Below are 24,460 nucleotides of genomic sequence, written 5' to 3'. Positions count from 1 at the left end.
TAAACAGACAGACAGGTAGATGGGGAGACATATGTGCATAGGGAAGCAAACTCAGGAAAAGAGTGGGATAGAAGGGCAGACAGACAGATTAATGGATGGGATGGGTAGATGGTTAGAAATACAGATTAATGGGACAGACAGTTTTTTTTATTTATAGCTGACAGACAGACAGAAGGGTAGAGAGAGATGGGTAACTGGGTAGTTAGAAGTAGATAGAAAGGTAGACAGACACATGGATGGCAGGCCAAGAGAAGTGTTGAAGTACAGAGTTAGATGGATAGACAGACAGGTGAACAGAAAGTTGGACAGACAGCTCTATTTTATTAAGAGAATAGGGGAAAGACAACTGTGCAGGGAAATAAGAGAGACCCGTAAAAACAGACAAGTAGAAGGATAGACACACGGGCAGATAGACAGATGGATATTAGGATGAGTGGATGGAGAGAGAGAGATTGGTTATACAGATAAACGGGTTATGAGACAGCTTTAAACAGAGACAGACCGATGGACAGACAGCTTTCTTTATTAATGCTGTAAGACAGGTTCACACTTGGATGGAGAGGAGGAAAGACAGATAGATTCTTAATTAATGGCGGCACGGTGGTGTAGTGGTTAGCACGGTCGCCTCACAGCAAGAAGGTCCGGGTTCGAGCCCCTCTCTGTGTGGAGTTTGCATGTTCTCCCCGTGTCCGCATGGGTTTCCTCCGGGTGCTCCGGTTTCCCCCACAGTCCAAAGACATGCAGTTAGGTTAACGTGGGGCGGCCTTGGGCTGAGGTGCCCTTGAGCGAGGTACCGAACCCCTGACTGCTCCCCGGGCACTCTGGTGTGGCTGCCCACTGCTCTGAGTGTGTGTGTGTGTGTGAGTGTGTGTGTGTGTGTTTTCACTGCTTCAGATGGGTTAAATGCAGAGGATGAATTTCACTGTGCTTGAAGTGTGCATGTGACAAATAAAGGCTTCTTCTTCTTTAATTAAAAAATAGCCATAAATAATTAGAAATAAACAAATCACACATTGTTTATGGAGTTTTTTTTATTTGAAAAAGAGGGAAAAAAGAATAGCATGTACAACTTGGAATGGATGTAAACAGTAATTTAGCAAAGAAAATGGATTCAATAATAATAATAATAATAATAATAAAAATAATAAGTGTTCTGCATGCGGTTCTCCTCCACAGTGGACGAGGGCCATCCAAGCAAAAATTAACACAAAAATAACCTTTAAAAAATAAAAATGATAATAATAAGCACTGAAACCAAATCATGCCAAATGTTTAAGACTTTAACCAATTTTATTTTTTATTTCCATCCATACAGTAACAGTCCCTCAGCTTTTATTTATTAGGCATGTGATAATAATAATAATAATAATAATAATAATAATAATAAAACTGTACTTAACGGACAATACTTTTATTATTAAGATCTTTTTCTCACACTCAGCTTTAACATTTTAACAAGGTCGTGATTTCTTTATGCCCAGTTATTAATATACTGTTAATTTTTGGTAAACCGTAATTAAACTATATGATGTAATGATTGTAAGATGTGTAAATATTAATATCAACACATGCCTAATATCGATAGCTGTTTGTCTTGATGTACAAAAAGTCCGACATGACGTTCATTCTCACTCTGCATGCAGGAAGAAGAGAAAGGGAGAGAAGGGGAGAGATCACACATGGCCCGAGTGTTACAGATATACGTGTGTGTGTGTGTGTGTGTGTGTGTGTGTGTGTGTGTGTGTGTGTGTCGTGAGCTGGAGGGTGATTCTTGGAGTTTGTGAAGAACAGACGGGGGATCTGCAGGGACGGAACACTAATGTTTTCATGCAGGTTTGTTGATTTTATATCCGTGTGGACAGAAGAAAGAGATTTTAAATTCAGCATTGTCATTCTCTGTACAGAAACAATTCTCAATAACTGGATATTTATTTCCCATAAGAGGTAAATACAACTTTTCTTCTAAGATGGCGGGAAGCTTCACTTCGCAGTCATCATCTGTACAAATTCTGGGGGGATTAAATAAATAAATAAATAAATATGGTCAGGCAGTGTGGTTCTGGTGATGTTAAATAATTTATTAATAAACCGTTAATCAAGACATGAAGAGTGTTTCATTTATTCAGGAAACATCACACTTCAAACTGGCTTTATACACTGCAGCTGTGCTAAAACAAACCCTCACTACGAACTTTCGCATTTAACAAACCAAGATCGCGTCTCCGCCTTTAACAACAACGACGAGTCGGAGTCTTCAAAAGAAAACGTCACTGAGCCGCGCGCTCCTCTTCCCCTCAGAGACAAACAATAAGTAATCAAGTCCTCAGTGAAGTTAACAAAATGTGTTCACGCCATAAAACAAAGGCTTAACGAGCCTCGCTTAGGCGTCGATCACTAACAATTATCGAGAACGGTGAGCACCAATTTCCTTCAAGGACTTTATTTTGCGAGCTAAAAATCAGCTTTACTCGAGTTTTTACTCTGTAAGCACTGTTGTCATGGCAACTCGTAAACATAAGATACTCTCTGTCCGTCAGAAAACACAGGCGACAGACGGATGCAATCGCCGGAAGAGTTTTATTTAAAAAACACGTTGGCAAACAGCTCCGAATCAGAGTCGAGAAACAGGTAACGCTCAAGCGAAGCACAGACACGATATCAAAGGCGGAGACAAAGGGCAAAATCCAAAAATAAATCAAATCAAATCAAATAAAAATAAAAACCCAGAGTCAGAAACCAGAATATCAACACAGTGGTACAAAAGGGTTGGTAATGTGAGACGCTGGGTACTGAGAGTCCTTATAAGTGCGCACTGTGATGGCACTCTAATCCGGAACAGGTGCAGGGTAATTAGTCCTGATGGTGCTTTGTTCGTGTACGTGAGCAGCAGTGAGAAAGCAACGAATTTGTCTAAAGAATACAGTATCCCGAAAAATTCTATTTCAACTTTTAAAGTAAAAGAACTCCGAGACTTCGTCCTTAACTGCGATCAACACGACGAGCTGAAAAGAAAGAAGATGCAGCCAGCAAACAACGGCGAGCGTAATGTATTTCCTTTACTTCGTAAATGTGGAAGTGAATTAAGCGTAAATATAAATGAAACACTGTTGGTATTGTTTTACGTAAGACTGAGTGTTTGGTGTGATGAGTGGCTTCATTTCAGGATCACGAACTTGTCGGTATAACGAGTTATTTGGACGCACCCAAGGAGTTCGCTATAGCGAGGCTGCAGTGTAGAATGTTCATGAACTTTTATATTTAACCCCTTCGAGACTAATCTCTGATCCTAAATTATTCGCAGTAACCACCGTTAAACCCTACCCACTAACTCCTGAGGTTTATCATGAACTTTCACCGCTAATTCTAATCTCCAACTCAGAATCCAGTCCGATCTAGCAGATCGGGATTAGAGCCCTGTTTACAGCATCTCCAGTCTGAATAAGTTCCGTACCTTCGTAGTTCACCTGCCCGTCTCCGTCGATATCGGCTTCTCTGATCATCTCGTCCACTTCCTCGTCTGTGAGCTTCTCGCCGAGGTTCGTCATGACGTGGCGCAGTTCCGCAGCACTGATGTAGCCGTTTCCATCCTAGAGAGAGGAAAAGAGTGTCTTTCACACACCTGGGACAGAACCTGGCTCGAGACATGTCACATGACCCGTGAGCGCCGTTTAAACAGGCTGATGTGTTCAAACGAACCTTATCGAAGACCCGGAAGGCCTCACGGATCTCCTCCTCACTGTCCGTGTCCTTCATCTTCCTGGCCATCATGGTCAAGAACTCGGGGAAGTCGATTGTTCCGTTACCTGAGAGTCAGAAATGTACAATAATACAGTGTTCACTCCACCACTCAAATCCCACCACAGCGACTCGGGTTTCTGTTTATCCAACCAGCGGAACGGACGCACTCTGGAACCTGAACGTTACATCAACCTCGTGTTCTTGCCTCCTAATTTACTTCCCAACAGGGCTTTCAGACTGAGGTCACCCTTCGTCCCTGAGCTCATCAACCAGCACGAGGATGGAATTATTGTTCGAGACTCTAAAGGATAAGGGCGTGTCCCAAACCCCATCAGTGTAAACGAGCCGAGCCCCTCCCCCCCGTCTATATTTGGAAGCGGTCTGGTTATTATTGTTATGGTTATTATGGGCTGCGTATTGGACACCACACTTCCATTTTTCGCTCTTCACCAAACTCACCGCTCACCGCCTTCGTTTATTCACAACCTTCAGCATGACCTCGTCTCCTCACTGGGAAGGTTCAGAGCTTCCACTGCAGGAGTTTATATTCACACGCTTCCTAAAAACGTGCGTCTTCACTTCTCTCCCTCGGACTTCATTTCTGCTTCTTCATTTTATTCTACATTTCTTCTCCTCTTCATTCATTCTTTTCCCTTTTTGGTTCTTTCTGTCCCGTTTCTTCTCTTCTTTTAATTCTTTCTCACTTGTAATTTTGTCGTCTTCTTTTCTTTTGATTTTCTTCTTCTTCTTTTTTCTTTTCTCACCTCTTTGTTTTTCTCTTTTCTGTTTATTTCTTTCTGCTTTTCTCTGAATGCTCATTTCTTTTACTTTCTTTCTTGGCTCCTCATTTCTCTTTGTCAGGTCTTCATTTCTTTTTCTTTCTTTCTTTGTCGGGTCCTCATTTCTTTCTTTCTTTCTTTGTCGGGTCCTCATTTCTTTTTCTTTCTTTGTTTCTTTCTTTCTATATCTGATCCTCGTTTCTCTTTCTTGGTTCCTCATTTCTCTTTCTTTCTTTCGTCCTCATTTCTCTTTCTTTCTTTCTTGGTTCCTCATTTATTTTTCTTTTTTCTCATTTCTTTTTCTTTCTCTCTCTCTCCTTCATTGGTTCCTCATTTCTCTCTTTCTTTCTTGGTTCCTCATTTCTCTCTCTTTCTTTCATTGGTTCCTCATTTCTTTCTTGGTTCCTCATTTCTCTCTTTCTTTCGTCCTCATTTCTCTTTCTTTCTTGGTTCCTCATTTCTTTTTCTTTTTTCTCATTTCTTTTTCTTTCTCTTTCTTGGTTCCTCATTTCTCTCTTTTTTGGTTCCTTATTTCTCTCTCTTTCTTTCTTGGTTCCTCAATTCTCTCTTTCTTTCTTGGTTCCTCAATTCTCTCTCTTTCTTTCTTGGTTCCTCAATTCTCTCTCTTTCTTTCTTGGTTCCTCATTTCTCTCTCCTTCTTTCATTGGTTCCTCATTTCTTTCTTGGTTCCTCATTTCTCTCTTTCTTTCGTCCTCATTTCTCTTTCTTTCTTGGTTCCTCATTTCTTTTTCTCTCTCTTTCTTGGTTCCTCATTTCTCTCTCTTTTTTGGTTCCTTATTTCTCTCTCTTTCTTTCTTGGTTCCTCAATTCTCTCTTTCTTTCGTCCTCATTTCTCTTTCTTTCTTGGTTCCTCATTTCTTTTTCTTTTTTCTCATTTCTTTTTCTTTCTCTCTCTTTCTTTCTTGGTTCCTAATTTCTCTCTCTTTCTTGGTTCCTCATTTCTCTCTCTTTTTCTTTCTTTCTTCCTTCCTCATTTCTTTTGCTTTCTTGCTTTGTAATTAATATTACAGCACCCACTGCAGATCAACAGCAGGAGCCGTGAATAAATAAAATAAAAACGACTGAAATTAAAAGCAAAACTAGAAATAAAAATAGACGTTGAATTGTAGAAAATAAAACCAGTGCGGCTGTGAATCAGAGATTTTTGGAGCCATGTCGTTTTCCTCGTCTTTAACCCACAAACACGGGACACCCTGATGCTGACGCGGATCTGGAACGCGGCCCGTGTGGCGTTCCGGAGCAGCCGCGTTGGTATGGAGATGCAAAAGAAGCTCACGTCCCAGCGGTTAAACGCTCCGCCTTCACCTCCAGGGAAATTCTCGGGTGGAGACGCCGTTAAAGGTGACCTTCGTTTTTGCATTTTGCAAACTCATTTAAATCCAACGACCTGGAGGTGGAAAGAGGAGCTTGTCCTGGACTGCACCGCTCCACCCTCCTGCACCGCTCCGCCCTCCTGCACCGCTCCGCCCAACGTTAATCAGAAACACCCCTGCAGCGATTTCAACAAGAATTAAACCAAATTTAAACATTTCGTTTCCTCACTGGGTTCCAGCTCCGAGATCAGCACCGGAACCCGTTTCCTTCAGACACACACCTCTCCTTCTGACTTCATTTCTGTTTCTTCATTTTATTCTACATTTCTTCTTCTCCCCATTCGTTGTGTACATTTTTCCTTTTTTGTTTCTTTCTGTCCTGTCTCTTCTTCTAATTCTCTTTCTTGCTTTTAATTTTGTCTTTTTTCCTTTCGATTTTCTTCCTCTCCTTCTCACTTCTTTCTATCTTTTTCTCCTTTCTTTCATCAGTTGTTTTTCCCCCTTCCTTTCTTGCAGAGAGATAAGACCAGAAACAGACAGACATGGATCGATTCCCCAAATCCGACATCACGGTGAAACTGAGGTGTCTTTTATAGGCCACGCCTCCCACGTTAACACCTGAACTACCCTTTCCTCCGAATGCCTGCCACTCGCGGCGTTCTCATCTCCATGCGTGAAGAGCGCAGTGGGGCTTATGTAATCACTTATTTCCTTATCATCATCTGACCTACAGTGTCTTCCATAATTATTGGCACCCTTTGTAAAGCTCAGTAAAAAAACAAATCCACCTTTTGGTGAAGTCGCTTCATCTCACACTGAAAAAAAAAAAAGAGAAAATCCAACGTTTAATTGAAATAAATGCATTCAGAGAAAAACAAATCCCTCATCAAGAAATATATTTGTAACAAACACTATTATTGGCCCCCTGGAAACGATCACGGACACAATGTAACTGAAGCGTGTTTATTTGGAATAATGTGTATTTGTGTAATTTAAAATGATAAATTAGTTGAAATTATGGAGGTTTTGATCCTGAAAGTGATCCTGATGTTCGGTAAATAAATCTTAATACAAATAAGTAAATTCAGATTTAAATCAGGTTTATTACTTTTATTTTAATTGGTCAATTTAAGGAACTTGAAAATACTCCTTCAGCAATTTTTTCTTTTTTTTAAAGCACAATTTTGTTCATCCATTCAATAACAGGCAACATGTAAGGTTTCCTTTCTCTATTCTCTTCTTTTATTTATAGTCATTCCTCTTTCCTTTCTTTCATTTTACTGATTTCTCTTTTTTTGCTTATTTCTGTTCTCTCCCTTTTGTTCTCGTTTTCTTATCTTTAGTTTTTTTTCTTTTTCTCTCCATTCCACTCCTTCCTTCATTTCATTCTACATTTCTTTTTCCATCCATCAGTTTTTTTCGTTTTCTCTCACTTCCTTTCCCCTACACCTCTCTCTCTCTCTCTCTCTCTCTCTCATGCTGATTAATGAGTGGAAGAAGTTAAAATATTCCATTTTTTTTTTTTTAAATTAAACCCTCACCGTCAGCGTCGACCTCGTTGATCATGTCCTGCAGCTCAGCCTCGGTGGGGTTTTGTCCCAGAGAGCGCATCACCGTTCCGAGCTCTTTAGTCGTGATGGTGCCGTCTCCGTCCTTATCGAACAGCGAGAACGCCTCCTTAAACTCTGTAAACAAACAAAAACAGTCCGGGGGCGGAGTTTAAAAACACTACGGTTTAAACAAAGGTAAAGAAAACAGAATCTAATCCGAGCCTGAAACACACTGAGGAATGGCGGGAAGTGTGGATTCCAATCAGGTGATGTCGTTAATAAACTAGAACACACTTCGTTTGTTACCTTCGTCAAGGAGGTTTTGGTTTCAGTGTTTGTCTGTACGCAGGTTTGCGCAAAACCTACTGACCAGGTTTCCATGAAACTTGGCGGAAAGGTGTAACACGGGCCAAGGAAGATACAGCATTTAGCTTCGACGAAAGTCTGTGCTCAACGATGCCATACATCATAAAATCCAGCAGATGGCAGTAAAGTTCAATAAAGAAAAAAAACAGTCAATGTAGAAATACGACGACTTCATATCACAGGTACTAATAATTCTCCGAGATCCACATGGAGGATATTTTCTCAAACGTAACACACATGGAAACCACACGGGGTTCAAAATAGATTAATGTGAAACAATTAAATCGGGCTGCGATGGCTTTGAAGTGCGACTCATCCAGACGTATAAACTAGCTGCGAGTCGACTTCGTCCCTGCTGGAGGTCTGCGTGCTTCGAGTGCGATTCCACTTTCTCTTCGTCTACTTTTCTTCCTCTCTTCAGTCAGTCAGAATTTCTCTCTTCTTTGTTGCGTCTAATATGCGCCATCTTCATTTGCTTTCTTTCTCTCCCTCACTTTATAACCTTTCCCTTATTCTTTATTCATGTCTATTCGGTTTACTCTACATTTCTCCTCTCTACATCCATTTATTTATTTATTTACTCTCTTGTTTTTCGCCTTCTTTTATTCGAACTTGACTCCTCTTTTCTGCCTTTTTTCAGCTTACTTTTTTCCTACTTTCACTTTCCTTCTTTCTTTGCTCATTCTATTCTACTTGTCTTCCTCTCCATCCATCCTGTACTTTCTATCAGTTATTAATTCGCACTAGCACAAATTATTATTACTCTCACCCAGGAGCTTTCTATTTCATTCTTTTTATTATTATTCTAACATTTTTAGGAGGCTATTTCTCCATCAGTTTTCAACCAATCGTCACATACAGAACACCTCTGGGCTGAGTTACATTGCTAGGACTTTTGGTGCTGATCAGGATCGCTGATCCGGAATGATCCATGAAAAACAGAATTATTTTTTTTTCAATCACTTATAACTCTGAGTTTTCTGGAGCTACAGGGGACGGTGATCAGACGTCCCGGTTTGTAACAGCCAGCGCACATTTCTGTGACTTTAGTCCCGGTCTCCATCTAGTTTCAATTCCTTTTTCATCTTTTCTTCTTTAATTCTCACTTGCTTTTTATTCCTCTTATGTACTTTGTCCTTTTATTTTTCTATCCTCATCTCTTTTCTTTTCTAAACAACATTTTCCCTTTTAAAACGGAGGGTTTTTCCCCCTTTCACCTTTTTTCCCCTCTCTCTCTTTCACACTATGTAAAACTGGATCTTCAGGAAACGCAGCATAACTAGAGATCCAGTTCCACTACAGACACCTGTACAGGCTGTTCAACCTGATGTACGCTCACAGTGCATTATGGGTAACACACACACACAAATATAAAATAAACTCCGTGATGGGAGAGTGTGTGTGCGCTCTCGTGCTGGGAACGAAGATTGAAACGCTAAAGAAAAGCAGAAGTGGATCACTCGGTTGTACAGATTAAAGACAGTCGTCAGCTCTTACCTGCGATTTGTTCCTCTGTGAGCTGATCAGCCTTTAACACAAAACACAGGGAAATGGGATTATTACAGAGCTGAAATGATCAGCATCTGAAATTAATTTAATGTTTATGTGAAGAAAACTGCACTCTCAGTCAAACCTGCGTTTAAAAGCACAGTTTCATCAACACTGATTTATTAAGCGTAAACATAACGCCGTTAAAACTCAAACGGGATGGAAAAACGTGCTGCAATTTCGTGAGCCGAGGGAACGCCGGGTACGGTACGGATACAACCATGGAGGTATTTTATACAAACATCCTGCAATATTTAATTTAAAACGCAATAAAATCCTTTATGATGGGCGTGGTCTAATATTCTAATAAGCACAGAATAATGAGTCATCCTTCGTACAGCAGCCACGCCTTCACTCGCTCCAGCCCTATTCAGACGGGGTGAATACACACAGGGTTGTGGGGTCGTTCCCTGGGTTACAGGAGCTCCTCTGTAGTTGCGTTTCCATCAGGAACGGCCTTGGTGGTGCTCTTCTCCGTCCTCCATCACCTTCTCGGAGCTCGTCTGATGTCTGACTGCTGCATCTTACCGTGTTTAGTTTCGTAGCGTGTGCATCAGTGACCCTCGCCAAGATATTAAACACTTCCCACATGAACTAGAGACCTGTGCAGGTCTGAGCGTGAGACAGAAGCTACGGTACACAAATAGAAAAAAAAAAAAAAGTCCACTCAGAAACTCGTCGACACCAGGATTCCACGTTGTAAAAGCCGTTCCTTTCCTACACGGCGCTCTAGACCGCTCAACCACGGAGGATTACATCGCAAACCGAGGCTGAGTAAAAACACCAATCCTGATTATTCAGGCTGCGTAATCTCTTAGATTTTCCTCGCTGTAATTGTGTTGTTTAGACAGCAATCAATCAATCAATAGTCCATGAGCTCAAAAAACCCCGCTGGTGCTTCGTTTCCTGACGTTTCCCACTGCCTTCCACTGTTCTCAGTCACCTAGTGAAAGGTCATATCTGTCCATTCTGTGATGTCACCAATCCCCGCCCGTCTAGGCCAGCCTCTTTCTGTTGCTTCCATCAACTGTACCAAGCATGATTATCTTCAACAAGCAGTCATCCTTCATTCTACACACAGGCTCGAACGGTCCAACGGTCCTCCTCTCGGAAGATGGTCACATCATCATCATCATCATCATCTTCCATGTGCTGACGCTGCCTGATATCTTCATTCATCGTACAATTAGACAGTAGGGGGTGCAATAACAAAATACGTGACTTCACTGTAGGTGGAAGTAACGCCGCTCTAATGCCACAAAAACACAATAAACAGATGTAAAATGGCAAAGAGGTGTTGTGCGATTGTGTACAAAGATTTAACAAGAAATCGTCGCGCTCTCTCTCGCTCTCTTTACAGACTGCTGAAAGATAAAGAAAGGAGAAGCAAATGGAGGCAGAACAAATGTTCATAAAAGTTTATTAAGAAAAGGAATATTTGTTATTAACTTTTTATCCCCTGCCCAAAAGAATTCAGCAGGGGATATTGAGGTATTTCACTCACGTGACCAAGTCATGTGACGCTGCCATTTTGGATGGCACGGCTCGAATCAGTTTGAATGCGAGGAAGGCGACAAACGAAAAACATAAAAGAAAAAGGAGCGAGATGCAGAAAACACCTTCACTATCCAGCGACGTAGGGCATTTACAGGGCGAGCAGAGGGAGAGGGATTTGCAAAAATTGAGGTTAGCAGGCTTAGAGAACGACGTTTACCTGCTTCCACCAGGATTGTTCACTGACGTACGGAAGTACACGAAGCCCTCGTCTTTACCTGACTTCAGCCCACATGATCTGTATACCTATGTCGTTAAAAACCCATCGCCATACACAGGTATTGATCTGAAAGCGTATACGAGTTTGGATGCCTACAAATATTTTGTGTCAGGCTGGGTAACATGCCTACATCAGCGGGTCGTCCCTGGAGCCGGTGGTTGCCATCTTATTACAGCTAAGGTTTGTTCACATTTTCATTTACTTTCGGTCCTCAGGATAAACAAAATGTTATTAAATGTCATTGAAATAACTTCTTAGTCTGTTGAGACATGGCCCGTTATAAATTTGCTGTTACCAGGCAATGACCAAGAACTGTATTATTAGGGTCGGTGTCTGTGTTGTAGCAGTGTATTAGCAACTAGCTGTTAGCACTAGCTAATGTCAACAACATAGTAGCTGGTATGTTACTGTAGCAATATTTACGTTCAGTCATTTGGATGACTGTTAAAACCTTTCAGTCTCAAGTTTTTCCTTTACTGGATTTACTAGTTTACTGAGCCATCGCGCGCTCGCCGGCCGAGCCGGGAGCCATCGCGTGCTAGCTCAGTAAACTAGTAAATCCAGTAAAGGAAAAACTTGAGACTGAAAGGTTTTAACAGTCATCCAAATGACTGAACGTAAATATTGCTACAGTAACATACCAGCTACTATGTTGCTGACATTAGCTAGCTTGCCGTCCAAAATGGTGGACACCGGGGCGTCACGTGACCCTGTGACGTCAGGTGAAATACCTCAATAGAAACGGGTTCCATCCGTCTGGTCACGTTTTCGTTTCCAGGCCACATCTATAAAACTACTGAAGATTTCTTCATGAAACTTTGTATAAATATCAAGCAACGTGTGAACTGGTGCCTTTTGCTAGTTTGGATTTTTGAAAAAAAGTATCTTTCAAATTTTTACATAAAAAATAGATTTTGACTTAGTTTCTTAGAGCGATGTTGGTTTCTAGAGCATATATCCAAAACTATTGATGATACGGATCTGAAACTTGGTATACATGTTAACAAGGTGATGTAGATGTGCCTTTTCATACTAAGAAATTTGAGAAATTTAAATTTTTAATGTTCCCATGGAAACAGTTTCAGACTTAGTCTCTCAGGTTAATCTTAGGAGCAGGTTTTGTTTCTGGAGCAGAACTTAAACTACAAGTGGTTTGGTGTTGAAAGTTGGTATATGTGTTGATTCAGTAATCTATTTGTGCCGTTTGATACTAAGAAATGTGAGAAATTTTCATTTTTAGCTCACCTGGACCAAAGGTCCGGTGGGTTTATGGCATAGGCTGCTGAAGTCAGTGTAAAGAGGGAAGGTTGGTTTCCTGCAGCAGAACTTGAAAAATGTGACAAATAATATCTTGAAACTTGGTATATAGTTGGTATATTGGGGGGGAGGGGGGATATCAGAGGTGGACAGTAACCAAGTACATTTACTTGAGTACTGTACTTAATACACTTTGAGTATCTGTACTTTACCTGAGTATTAATTTTTTTTTGGCAACTTATGACTTTAACTTCACGACATTTAAAAGACAAATATCGTACTTTTCACTCCACTACATTTCTATCAAGCTCCTCGTTACTATGAAGCAGCTTTGAAAGTGGATGTTTTTTTTCTTTTCTTTTCTAAAACGTGATTGTTTTTTCCCAGGTGACACCGAGAGCCGATCAGTAATCACTCGGGTCACGTCACGTCCACAGACTGTATAAAATCAAGTTCAATGATTTCTCAGCAGCGTTATTTGAACACGTTCAGTTGATGGCAGAACGGAAGGAGGCGGTTCATCTGGGGAACGCACGCACTCATGGCTATAGCTAGAACACGTCAGTTTTCTGAAAGGATTAAAGATTCATTTCATTTTAAATGTTCGCTTTGTTTGCCTAAAACGGAGCACACAAAAACTCGCCGTCCAACCTGCGGAAGCATACTGAGGGATATAAACGTTTTATTCCAAGAGAAAGCTTGCAGTGAAGTTGTCTGTGCTTTTAAAGCTAGCGATAACGTTGCAACAGCTATGCAGTCTGGTTAGTCAAATGACTTTCTATGGATTTGCCCGCCAAGTTGCTGTAGCCTTGTCTACGGTTAACGTTAACACGCAGTTAGCATGTAAAAACAGAGAGTTATGCTAACATGAATAACGTTAACTTATCTGAAGTCCTTTCAGAAATGTTTTAGCATAATCTTGCCAAATAAACAAAATGTAGAAATCTTTCTTTTCTAGTAACATTAGCTACCCAATGTGATTTTGAGTTTGAAAAGATTTTGCTAGCATGTCAGGTGGCGCTTCACTGACGAGCTAGCTTAGCGTTAAACCACAGGCAGAGTCATACATGCATGAAAACGCACATGACCTGTAGGGCTGTAACGATACACCCAACTCACGATTCGATTCGTATCGCGATTTTTGACCCACGATTCGATACGCCCACGATTTTTTTAAAATGTTTTTTTAAAGTAGTAAATTTGACTTATTAACATTTACTTACTTACATTAACTATTTAATAACAAATAATTCAGACCACTGCAGAGAATGAGTAATATGTATGCAAAAATGAACAAATGTATATCCAAAGACTGTTTTATTTCTCAAAATAATACTGTTGAGCCGGAAGCTCTGTTTTTTTCGGTTCTGAAAAAGTCATTTTTCCAAATCGTGTAAATCTGTTAAAATTTTTTTTTGGGGGGTGGCTCTCTCACTGTCTCACTCTCATAGGGCCAATGATTTTCTGTGATCGCGGAAAACAGATGGAAATTACGGAATTTTTATGGTGAAACATTGCTCGCGTGTCAAACTGTAACTGCCGCAGAAGGCTTCCGCCCAAGCAGACATGCCTTCAGTGTTGCCAGATATTGCTAAAGTTTTCCACCCCAAAATATGTTCAAAACCAGCCAAAAAGCACCTAAACCCGCCCAATCTGGCAACACTGCATGCCTTTCCGGTCAAGTGATTGTGATTGGCTTGTGGCACACCTAGCCAGCCAATGAGCTGCTTGTTTACAGATTCGCTCCCCGCGTCGCAACCAGAATGGCGACCGCTTAAAAGAAATGAATGCTCTGCCAGTGGCGAGTGTGGACGTTGAGTGACTCGCAGAAGATTGTCACAGGTCAGCGAAAAAACGACTTACTAATAGATATAAAAAATAAAAGTAATTTAAGTAAGTTTAAAATGTAATTTAAATAAAAAGTAAAGTATTCATAAATTGAAGTTTGGAAGCGCCTCTGTTTTTGGGCTGAGGAGAAGTTTGAAAGGGTGTACCGCGATTCTGCCTTCTTGTATCGTGACACGGATCGTGGCTCTGCGTATCGCGATTTCGATACGCATATCGTTACAGCCCTAATGACCTGTGAGATGGACAGTATTGTACTAGTCAGTCACAACAAATTGTTTTTGTTTTGATGTCAGATGATGATCTCGTGCTTTTTTTTTTGTCTTAAAGCAGAGTTGCTGTTGGGCTGTTATTAAGCTCGAGGTATGGATCTGGGTTTTAATCAGGTTGGATTGTCTTTTTTTTTTTAATTTTCTGAGCAAGCTGCATTTACAACTATTCCACTGTCTTCCTGATTAATACACCAGGCTTTCGTCTAAACCGGGGAACGGGGCGCTGCGCCCTCTTACCGAAATGCCAATTGAACCCCAAGTCACACTTAGGCCATGCACTTATATGCTACTGCACAACATGCAATCTTTCTCAGAACGATCTTTTCTCCGTGAAAACATCCCAGCAACACCACGTGACAATGTGTCTGATCATCAAATACGTTATAATTACTCCAAAAATATTACAGTCATAGTAGATACACCGCCAGACGGTGCAAAAACAATCCGAATTGGCGTTTTCCAGACTGACACGCCATGTTGTTTAGTTCTTTACTTGTCGCGGCTGCTCTTGCGAGATTTGACATGGGTTACATACAAGGTCAGCTGACTTGTAGAGCGAGATTTCTCGAGACTGAATGACCTTTCACCCACCGGCGCGGGAGCTTTTGACAGAAGTAGTTCGCGAGTTGTTTTTGTTGACACTTGGGCATTTAGGCCATCCTTAAAAAAAAAAAATCCGTTTCCTGTCCACTGGGTGAGCAAAAAAATTTTCAGTCAGGAGGGAGGGATTTATTTTTTTTATTATTATTATTTTTTTTTATGGATGGATAAGAAATCGCAATGTTGTGTTTGCTTTTTCTTTCAGTACTTTTTTATTACAAAAGCAGACACATTTAATAAAATGACAGTTTAATCAACTGAAACTGGTACAAAAACTTTAAGTTAGCATTTTAAATGCTGACTGCAACATTTGCAAAACTTTTACAAAGGTACTTAAAATGTCCGACACACGGACTTTTTGTAGTTCTAAATCGAGCGTTAGGCCTAGTTCGGATTAAATTACACTATTAAAATGATCACTGAATGATTTGTTTTTCTGAATCTTTACTATTTTGTTGTTCGCTAGAATACCATTTTGCGATTTCACACTTAAGCAAATGTTTGAAAACTCCGGATCTGCTTCCTTCATGGTGGCGGACATTTTTTTGTGCCGCACGGCGCATGCGCAGAGCTGATTCAGTTCAGAGTGCGCGCGCACTCGGCGGAGGCAGTAGTGTGTCGGAGGGAACAGAAGCAGAGATGACGCTTATTTTGTCTCCGGTAAACCAGTCTTCTCTCGTTCAATTACGTGCCGGCATCAAAAGACACCGTTGGTTGTAAATGAAGCCAAACTGAGTGGTTGGAGTGTATTTTCATACACAAATGGAGAAATGTTGGCTGAGTGTGTAATTGTGTCGCCCCACTGCAGACCGTTGTCGTTGTTAATTCATAGCATGCTCAGCTGCGTGAATGTGTCATGCACCGAAAATAAGAGATTTACAAGCCAGGAACGCCTCATGATGCAATACGCAAGAAAAGAAAGAAGATTTACTGCCATTTGAGTAAAGTATTTGAGTAAAGTGAATAAATAAATGGTCTGTGGAAAATACATTTAATCCTGGGAACTGCGTGCACAGGAGTTTATTTTGTGTTTACTCTCCCCGGCTGGCTACTTATTTGTCATTTACGAACCCGAAAAAAAATGTCGAAAAACCGGCGTTAAAAAAAAAAAAAATTCAACCGCACAAACGGCGCTCACCTGGCCGGTGGACCGGAAACAGAACATTTTTTAATAATGGCCTTAAAGATGTCATCCCGCGGCACAAAACGGAAGAAAGCCAAAGACTTTCCGGGGCAGAAGATGATTACTTTTCTTTTTCAATGTTGACAATTTGTTAGAATTTCCCTCTCAGATAGCCTCAGAATGTCCCATTGTAGCCTCAATTTTTCAAAGGCTTTGCACGGCGGAGGGGGGGACGGACAACCGGCACCATCCCCCCCCCCGCTCCCTCGCCATGGTGAGCGCCCTCATACTAAATTTTTCTAGAAAAACCCCTGATACACACATACCGTACATGTGCACACTGCCAGAGGCGGGGCAGAACGCTACCGTGCTGCTTTGTGGCGGTGGGGAGGAGGGTTACAATTACAAAAAATGAAAATGACACTGGCTCTTTTTCAGTTCAGTTGTGTTTCATGTTGTAATGCTCTACCAGGCGTTTATTCTCCAGGTTCTACAAGTTAGTCAGTAAATCCAGTCGGTCGCTTCAGAGGCGTTAGGTTTTGTAAGCGTTGTGGCAATAATACAACAATGCGCTGACAGGAAATGCACTTTTAATACTTAAGTATTTTTAAAAGCGAATACTTCAGTACTTTAACTTTAGTAAAAATTTGACTGGACAACTTTCACTTGTATCGGAGTCACATTTGACCAGCGGGATCTGGACTCCGAGTTAAGTAATGAAGTCGGGTTCTTTGTCCACCTCTGGGGGAAACACACGACTCGGTCTTCTTGTTCATTTTTAATAAAAGGAATATTCTAGTTAACAGGTGATTATATTTTACTCCAACCTTTAGAAAACGAGGACAAATAATGATTTGGTTTCATTTTCTAATAAACAACAAGTTGTTGTTTTTTACTTTAACAAAATGAGTTGATAATAGGAAAATAAATGTTGCTTTTTTGCAATTAAAATTTTCTTCATTTAATATATATTTTTTTAAATATCATAGAAAAATGAAATCATATTATATCGTACATACATATCAGAACTGTATATATAAATAATGCCTTGCTGTAGAACTAACAGCTCGTTAAACGTCTAACAACCGACGCGACACAGAAGCCCGGGTTCGTATAAAACACCGCCTGCTGTAACCCTCCTCCTGTCATCATTCTATCGCTGCGTGGACGCCAGGTTTTTATATGAAACTTATTTCAGATGTTTCGCTGATAAACTAATCCAGTCTGAATAGGGGGTTTTGTTTGTTTTTTACTTTTGCTGTAAACTGCAGTTTGAGGCAACATAAAATCAATTTAAAAATTAAAACTAATATGAAATATGAATGAGAAGACTGATCTGTGTGAACATTCCTCGCTGTAATCATCACGTTAATCTGACGCGTCCTTTTAAACGTCATATAACACCGACTGTTCTGCGTTTTATCCTTTCAGCTTTCGAGACGACAGAAGCGAGAAAAGATTCAGTGATTCCTGGAGTGTGTGTTATTCTGAAGAGAAGTGGAAAACCTGTTCGGCCACAGAATAAAACCCGATCGTTAACAGCACATCTGTTCAGAACGGGATGCTACCCGGAGTTAGCATTCTGCTCGTTCTGTAGAATACGGATCAATCTGTCCCTCATAGGTCACAGATGGGACTAAAACCCCAGATATTCTCCGCTCATAACTCCATTGCACGTGTAAACTATTCCAGTGAGAATAGGGCTGATGTGTGATTTATTCACACTTTATCAAGGCGTGTCATGGTATAACGGACAAACAAATAATTCAGTTTGTAATAACTTATAGCTGTTAAAGTGTGTGTGTTGGATTTGAACCGTAGTCAGTTTTCTCCTTTTGGTCTTAAACAGGTTTTAAAATGCCTACATTTGACTTGTGCTTGAGTTTTACACACACACACACACACACACACACACACACACACACACACACACACACACACACACACACTTCAGCTCATTGGTCATTATTAATCATTATCTATTATTAATACTATATCTCATCTCATTATCTGTAGCCGCTTTATCCTGTTCTACAGGGTCGCAGGCGAGCTGGATCCTATCCCAGCTGACTACAGGTGAAAGGCGGGGTTCACCCTGGACAAGTCGCCAGGTCATCACAGGGCTGACACATAGACACAGACAACCATTCACACTCACATTCACACCTATGCTCAATTTTTGCCCCTTTTCCACCAAAGCAGTTCCAGGGCTGGTTCGGGGCTTAGTTTGGAACCGGGTTTTCTGTTTCCACTGACAAAGAACTGGCTCTGGGGCCAGAAAACCCGGTTCCAGGCTAGCACCAACTCTCTGCTGGGCCAGAGGAAAGAACCGCTTACATCAGCGGGGGGGGCGCGGAGTTGTTAAGACCGACAACAATAACAAGACCACGAAAGATCGCCATTTTTAAGCGACGAGAAGCCGCAGCTGTACAAACGCAAAGTCAGCCATTATTATTATTACTATTGTTGTTGTTGCTGCTGCTTCTGTGTTCTTTTTGTTTCGATATTCGCGCCAAGGTTTATGCAAACGTAGCGACGTAACTGACGTATACAGCGACGTAATGACATGGCTCCCCTTAGCACCGCGAGCTATGGAAAAGCAAACTGGTTCTCAGCTGGCTCGCAAGTTGAACGAGCTGTGAACCAGCACCAGCCCTGGAACTGATTTGGTGGAAAAAGGATAACAGAGATGCAGCTGGTCAGAGCGCTCTCTATGGTGCTTCTGTAGAATGTAATGAGGATGGGCGGGGGCAGGTGGGCTCTCCTCATCCTACGTAGGAAGTGCAGACGTTGCTGTGCTTTCTTGACCAGTGACGCGGTGTTCACAGACCAGGTGAAGTTGTCTGTGACGTGCACCCCCGGGAACTTGGTTGACACAGACAACCATTCACACCTACGGTCAATTTAGAGTCACCAGTTAACCTAACCTGCATGTCTTTGGACTGTGGGGGAAACCGGAGCACCCGGAGGAAACCCACGCGGACACGGGGAGAACATGCAAACTCCACACAGAAAGGCCCTCGCCGGCCACGGGGCTCGAACCCGGACCTTCTTGCTGTGAGGCGACAGCGCTAACCACTACACCACCGTGCCGCCCCCTAATACTATATCAGACTTATTATTATTATAGATGTTCAGTTGTTTCCTGTCTAACTGTTTGCCATTTCTTTCTCTAACACACACACACTTTTCAATTATGGAGTAATTAAGTTATATCTTGTTCTCGAGATCTTCCTGTTATTGGATGTTCTCCTCAGTGCTTTACAGTAAATTAAGCGTTTCACTGGTTTTTCTCTCCGGTGTTAACTGTGGAGTCTTCTTTCTTTCCACCTTTTCCCACTTCTACGTGGGGTCGGCGTTTCTGACACGTCTCCTCCACTTCCTCCCGTGAGTCCTTTTCTTCTTCGATCTTCCCTCACACTGTCCATCCATCTTCTTTTCAGTCTTCCACGACTTCGAGTTCCCTGCACTTCCGTCTCCATCGCCCTCCTTCCAACGTGCTCCTCCTCCCTTCTCGTTACATGGCCATACCACTGCAGTCTCCCCTCCTGCACTTTCTTGAAAGCTTCAGTCACCAAATAGTTCCTCTTATTCTTTCATTCCTGATCTTATCCATCTTCGTTACTCCACACGCCCATCTCAACATTCTCATCTCAGCCACATCCAGTCTTTTCTCTTGCGTCTTCTCTATACGTATAGCAGTGCTGGACTTATTACTGTCTTATAAACCTTGCCCTTGGTCCCTATATTTATTTTTCTGTTGCACAATACTCCGGATTTCTTTTTCCCCCAATTCCTCCAACCTGCCCGGATTCTGTGTGTTATTTCAGCGCCTAAATCTCCATCACTTGCCACGGTGGATCCCAGGTATTTAAAGCTCTCCACTCTTTTCAAGGACTCCCCTCGCATACTAACCTCACCCTCACTTCCATCACAGAAACTCAGGTATTCGGTTTTCTTCCTGCTGATCTTTAACCCTCCCTCTTCTAAAGCTCCAATTTCCTTCCGACTTCCAATCTGTTTATGCAGCAGATCACAATATCATCAGCAAACAGCATGCACCAGGGAGATGGGTCCCTTATTCCCTCAGAGATGGCATCCATTATTAAGTGGAAAAGGTAGAGGCTAGGCGAAGACCCCGATGCAGGCCCACTCGAACAGTAATCCATCCCGTCAGGCCCCCGCTGCTCCTTACCCGAGTTCTAGCACACAAGTACATATCTTGTACTAAGCGCACATACTTTTCTGGCCCACCTTTAATCCTCATGGACCTCCATAATTCTTGTCGAGGAACTCCATCATATGCCTTTTCTCGGTCGATGAATGCCAGGTGCAAGCCCTTTCTTCTTTCCCGATGTTTTTCCATTAGCTGCCTCAGTGTGAAAACTGCATCCATGGTTCCCCGACCTGGCCTAAAACCAAACTGTTCATCACCTATTGATGTTTCTATCCTCAGCCTTTTCTCTATTAACCTTTCCCAGATCTTCAGAATTTTATACCTCTGTAAGTGCCACAGTCCTGGATGTCTCCCTTCTCCTTATAGACAGCTACTAGAACACTGGCTCTCCATTCATCTGGCATTTTCTCTTCCTGATAGATCTTTCGCATCAGGCGCATCCGGTGTTAACAGTGGAGTGATGATCGGAATCGAACCGATACACAACACAGCCTGGAAGCACACGCTAATGTATTCACAGCACATCTGTAAACATCTGTAAGCACAGCTGAGGGACGGATGGCTCGGCTGTTTCTGTTTCACAGACCTGTTACAGGATTAACTGGCTGCAGTCGGAGCGCTGGATCGCTGACCCTCATTACATCACACGGTTATACCAACTCAGGGCTGCACGCGCACGGCGCGGCCAAACGCCACTGCTGCGCTTTTATTCATTCTTTATGTTCCTTCTGATATTTTAATGATCTTTGGGTCAAGGGTTTAAATGCATGCTGGCTTTAGTCAGTCAGTCAGTCAGTCAGTCAGTCATTCCTCACCTACGGTGTAAATAAAACAAGAGAGATAAGTACAGCCTTCAGAGAGAGTCACAGTGTCTTACACGAGAGAGCGAGAGAGACAGACAGACAAAGAGAGGGAGACAGACAGACAGACAAAAGAGAGAGACAGGCAGACAGAGAGAGAGACAGACAGACAGAGAGAGAGAGAGAGAGAGACAGACAGAGACAGACAGACAGACAGAGAGAGAGACAGACAGAAAGAGAGGCAGACAGAGAGAGAGACAGGCAGACAGACAAAGAGAGAGAGAGAGAGTCAGACAGACAGATTAAACACTAGATTTCCCTGTGGTGTTTTAACTGTCTCACTGCTGTAGGAATCTTTACGCGTCTCCTAACCTCACAGCGTTACACACGTTTCACTGGCACACACCGCGTTCTCCTTCTGCTGATCAGCAGCGCCTGGCACACAGCGTTTACAGACATTAAGGCAGCAGGAACGTGTTACTTACTCCAGGAGCCTGGGGGCCCGGAACACAAGACCATCGTCACATCAACTCTTCTATTATTGATAGTTTAACGATTATTCAAATATTCCAAAACCATGACTCATCCCTATTTTAAACCTAATCAACCTCAACACACAATTCACTAAACACTGTACATTTCACTGGTTCCTACGCACAGCTCACCACACGCTGGTCCCTACGCACAGCTCACCACACGCTGGTCCCTACGCACAGCTCACCACACGCTGGTCCCTACGCACAGCTCACCACACGCTGGTCACTACGCACAGCTCACCACACGCTGGTCACTACACACAGCTCACCACACGCTGGTCACTACACACAGCTCACCACACGCTGGTCACTACGCACAGCTCACCACACGCTGGTCACTACACACAGCTCACCACACGCTGGTCACTACGCACAGCTCGCCACACGCTGGTCCCTACGCACAGCTCACCACACGCTGGTCACTACGCACAGCTCACCACACGCTGGTCACTATACACAGCTCACCACACGCTGGTCACTACGCACAGCTCACCACACGCTGGTCACTACGCACAGCTCACCACACGCTGGTCACTACGCACAGCTCACCACACGCTGGTCACTACACACAGCTCACCACACGCTGGTCACTACGCACAGCTCACCACACGCTGGTCACTACGCACAGCTCACCACACGCTGGTCACTACGCACAGCTCACCACACGCTGGTCACTACGCACAGCTCACCACACGCTGGTCACTACGCACAGCTCACCACACGCTGGTCACTACGCACAGCTCACCACACGCTGGTCACTACGCACAGCTCACCACACGCTGGTCACTACACACAGCTCACCACACGCTGGTCACTACACACAGCTCACCACACGCTGGTCACTACGCACAGCTCACCACACGCTGGTCACTACGCACAGCTCACCACACGCTGGTCACTACGCACAGCTCACCACACGCTGGTCACTACACACAGCTCACCACACGCTGGTCACTACACACAGCTCACCACACGCTGGTCACTACACACAGCTCACCACACGCTGGTCACTACGCACAGCTCACCACACGCTGGTCACTACGCACAGCTCACCACACGCTGGTCACTACACACAGCTCACCACACGCTGGTCACTACACACAGCTCACCACACGCTGGTCACTACACACAGCTCACCACACGCTGGTCACTACGCACAGCTCACCACACGCTGGTCACTACGCACAGCTCACCACACGCTGGTCACTACACACAGCTCACCACACGCTGGTCACTACACACAGCTCACCACACGCTGGTCACTACACACAGCTCACCACACGCTGGTCACTACACACAGCTCACCACACGCTGGTCACTACACACAGCTCACCACACGCTGGTCACTACGCACAGCTCACCACACGCTGGTCACTACACACAGCTCACCACACGCTGGTCACTACACACAGCTCACCACACGCTGGTCACTACACACAGCTCACCACACGCTGGTCACTACGCACAGCTCACCACACGCTGGTCACTATACACTAATCCCGTTTCCTATGAGGAACACACTGGCTCTTCTGGATAGTTTTGAAAGATAAACTGTCTGGATTCACACACACCCTGTGTTCTTTATTACTGTAATGAGGAAAATAAATCCCATGCCTAGTTGATTAATTAGTGAGTGACTCCTCCATCAGCACTGATAAACCGAAAGGTTGCGTGTTTAAATCCCGCAGTTAAACCCAGCTGCGGCTATCGAACACATTCTTTACACATTTATCACATCATCCTTAATAAACCTCTCGGACTGCAGCTTTATTTTCTAATGTCTGAATGAATCCCACAGACAGATGCGGACTATAATCAGGCCACACATCTGTCTGCGGTAAACAGGAAGCGGCAAAACATCAAACACGATAAACAGACATAAAGTGTGCAGATAAATATATAGATATTTAAATAAGTATCAGCCCGTCAGTGTCGCTCACCATGTCTGAGAGAGAGAGAGGGAGAGAGAGAGAGGCTGTGATCCGGCTGCAGCGGTGCTGTTCGCTCTGAGGCGGAACTGGATCCCTCCGCCACCACACTCCCACTTCCGGGCCACGCCCACTGCCCCTCTGCGCACTTCCGCGGTTTCAGTGGCCGCTAGAGGGCGCTGCTGCAACACGGACTTCTATTACATTATATATGTCATATTTTTCAAAAGATTAAAACATTTCACCACAAAATCGGTCTTTTTCTGAAATGAGAAAGTATAAGAAATGTTTAAGCCAATATTACATATCTGTGAGTGGCAAAAGTAAAGGTTACAAAACCATCTCTAAAGAGTTTGGACTCCACCAATCCACAGTCAGACAGATTGTGTACAAATGGAGGAAATTCAAGACCATTGTTACCCTCCCCAGGAGTGGTCGACCAACAAAGATCACTCCAAGAGCAAGGCGTGTAATAGTCGGCGAGGTCACAAAGGACCCCAGGGTAACTTCTAAGCAACTGAAGGCCTCTTTCACATTGGCTAATGTTAATGTTCATGAGTCCACCATCAGGAGAACACTGAACAACAATGGTGTGCATGGCAGGGTTGCAAGAAGAAAGCCACTGCTCTCCAAAAAGAACATTGCTGCTCGTCTGCAGTTTGCTAAAGATCACGTGGACAAGCTAGAAGGCTATTGAAAAGATGCTTTGTGGACGGATGAGACCAAAATAGAACTTTTTGGTTTAAATGAGAAGTGTTATGTTTGGAGAAAGGAAAACACTGCATTCCAGCATAAGAACCTTATCCCATCTGTGAAACATGGTGGTGGTAGTA

At 43.0% G+C, this 24,460-nt stretch overlaps 1 protein-coding gene across 1 annotated transcript; it reads right to left on the bottom strand.

Moving 5' to 3' along the window:
* Positions 1 to 1,013: 1,013 nt before the first annotated feature.
* calm1b (calmodulin 1b) lies at positions 1,014 to 23,745 on the bottom strand. The gene is made up of 6 exons (XM_060916270.1): positions 23,640 to 23,745; positions 9,265 to 9,295; positions 7,393 to 7,536; positions 3,697 to 3,803; positions 3,452 to 3,587; positions 1,014 to 2,009 (listed from the first exon to the last, which is right to left on the bottom strand). The coding sequence occupies exons 1-6, from the start codon at positions 23,640 to 23,642 to the stop codon at positions 1,981 to 1,983; spliced, it is 450 nt and encodes a 149-aa protein (XP_060772253.1). The 5' UTR covers positions 23,643 to 23,745; the 3' UTR covers positions 1,014 to 1,980.
* Positions 23,746 to 24,460: the final 715 nt, after the last annotated feature.

Source organism: Neoarius graeffei, chromosome 3 (assembly GCF_027579695.1).
Source record: "Neoarius graeffei isolate fNeoGra1 chromosome 3, fNeoGra1.pri, whole genome shotgun sequence".
Lineage (NCBI taxonomy): Eukaryota > Metazoa > Chordata > Actinopteri > Siluriformes > Ariidae > Neoarius > Neoarius graeffei.
This window is presented reverse-complemented; position numbering and strand designations above follow the sequence as displayed.

Bases quoted from the DNA above. Each gene is read 5' to 3' on its own strand.
- calm1b (XM_060916270.1), bottom strand. The intron at 7,537-9,264 runs GTAAGAGCTGAC...GTTTGTTTACAG, and splicing joins CACAGAGGAACAAATCGCAG to AGTTTAAGGAGGCGTTCTCG. The intron at 3,588-3,696 runs GTTCGTTTGAAC...TCCTCTCTCTAG, and splicing joins CCTTCCGGGTCTTCGATAAG to GATGGAAACGGCTACATCAG.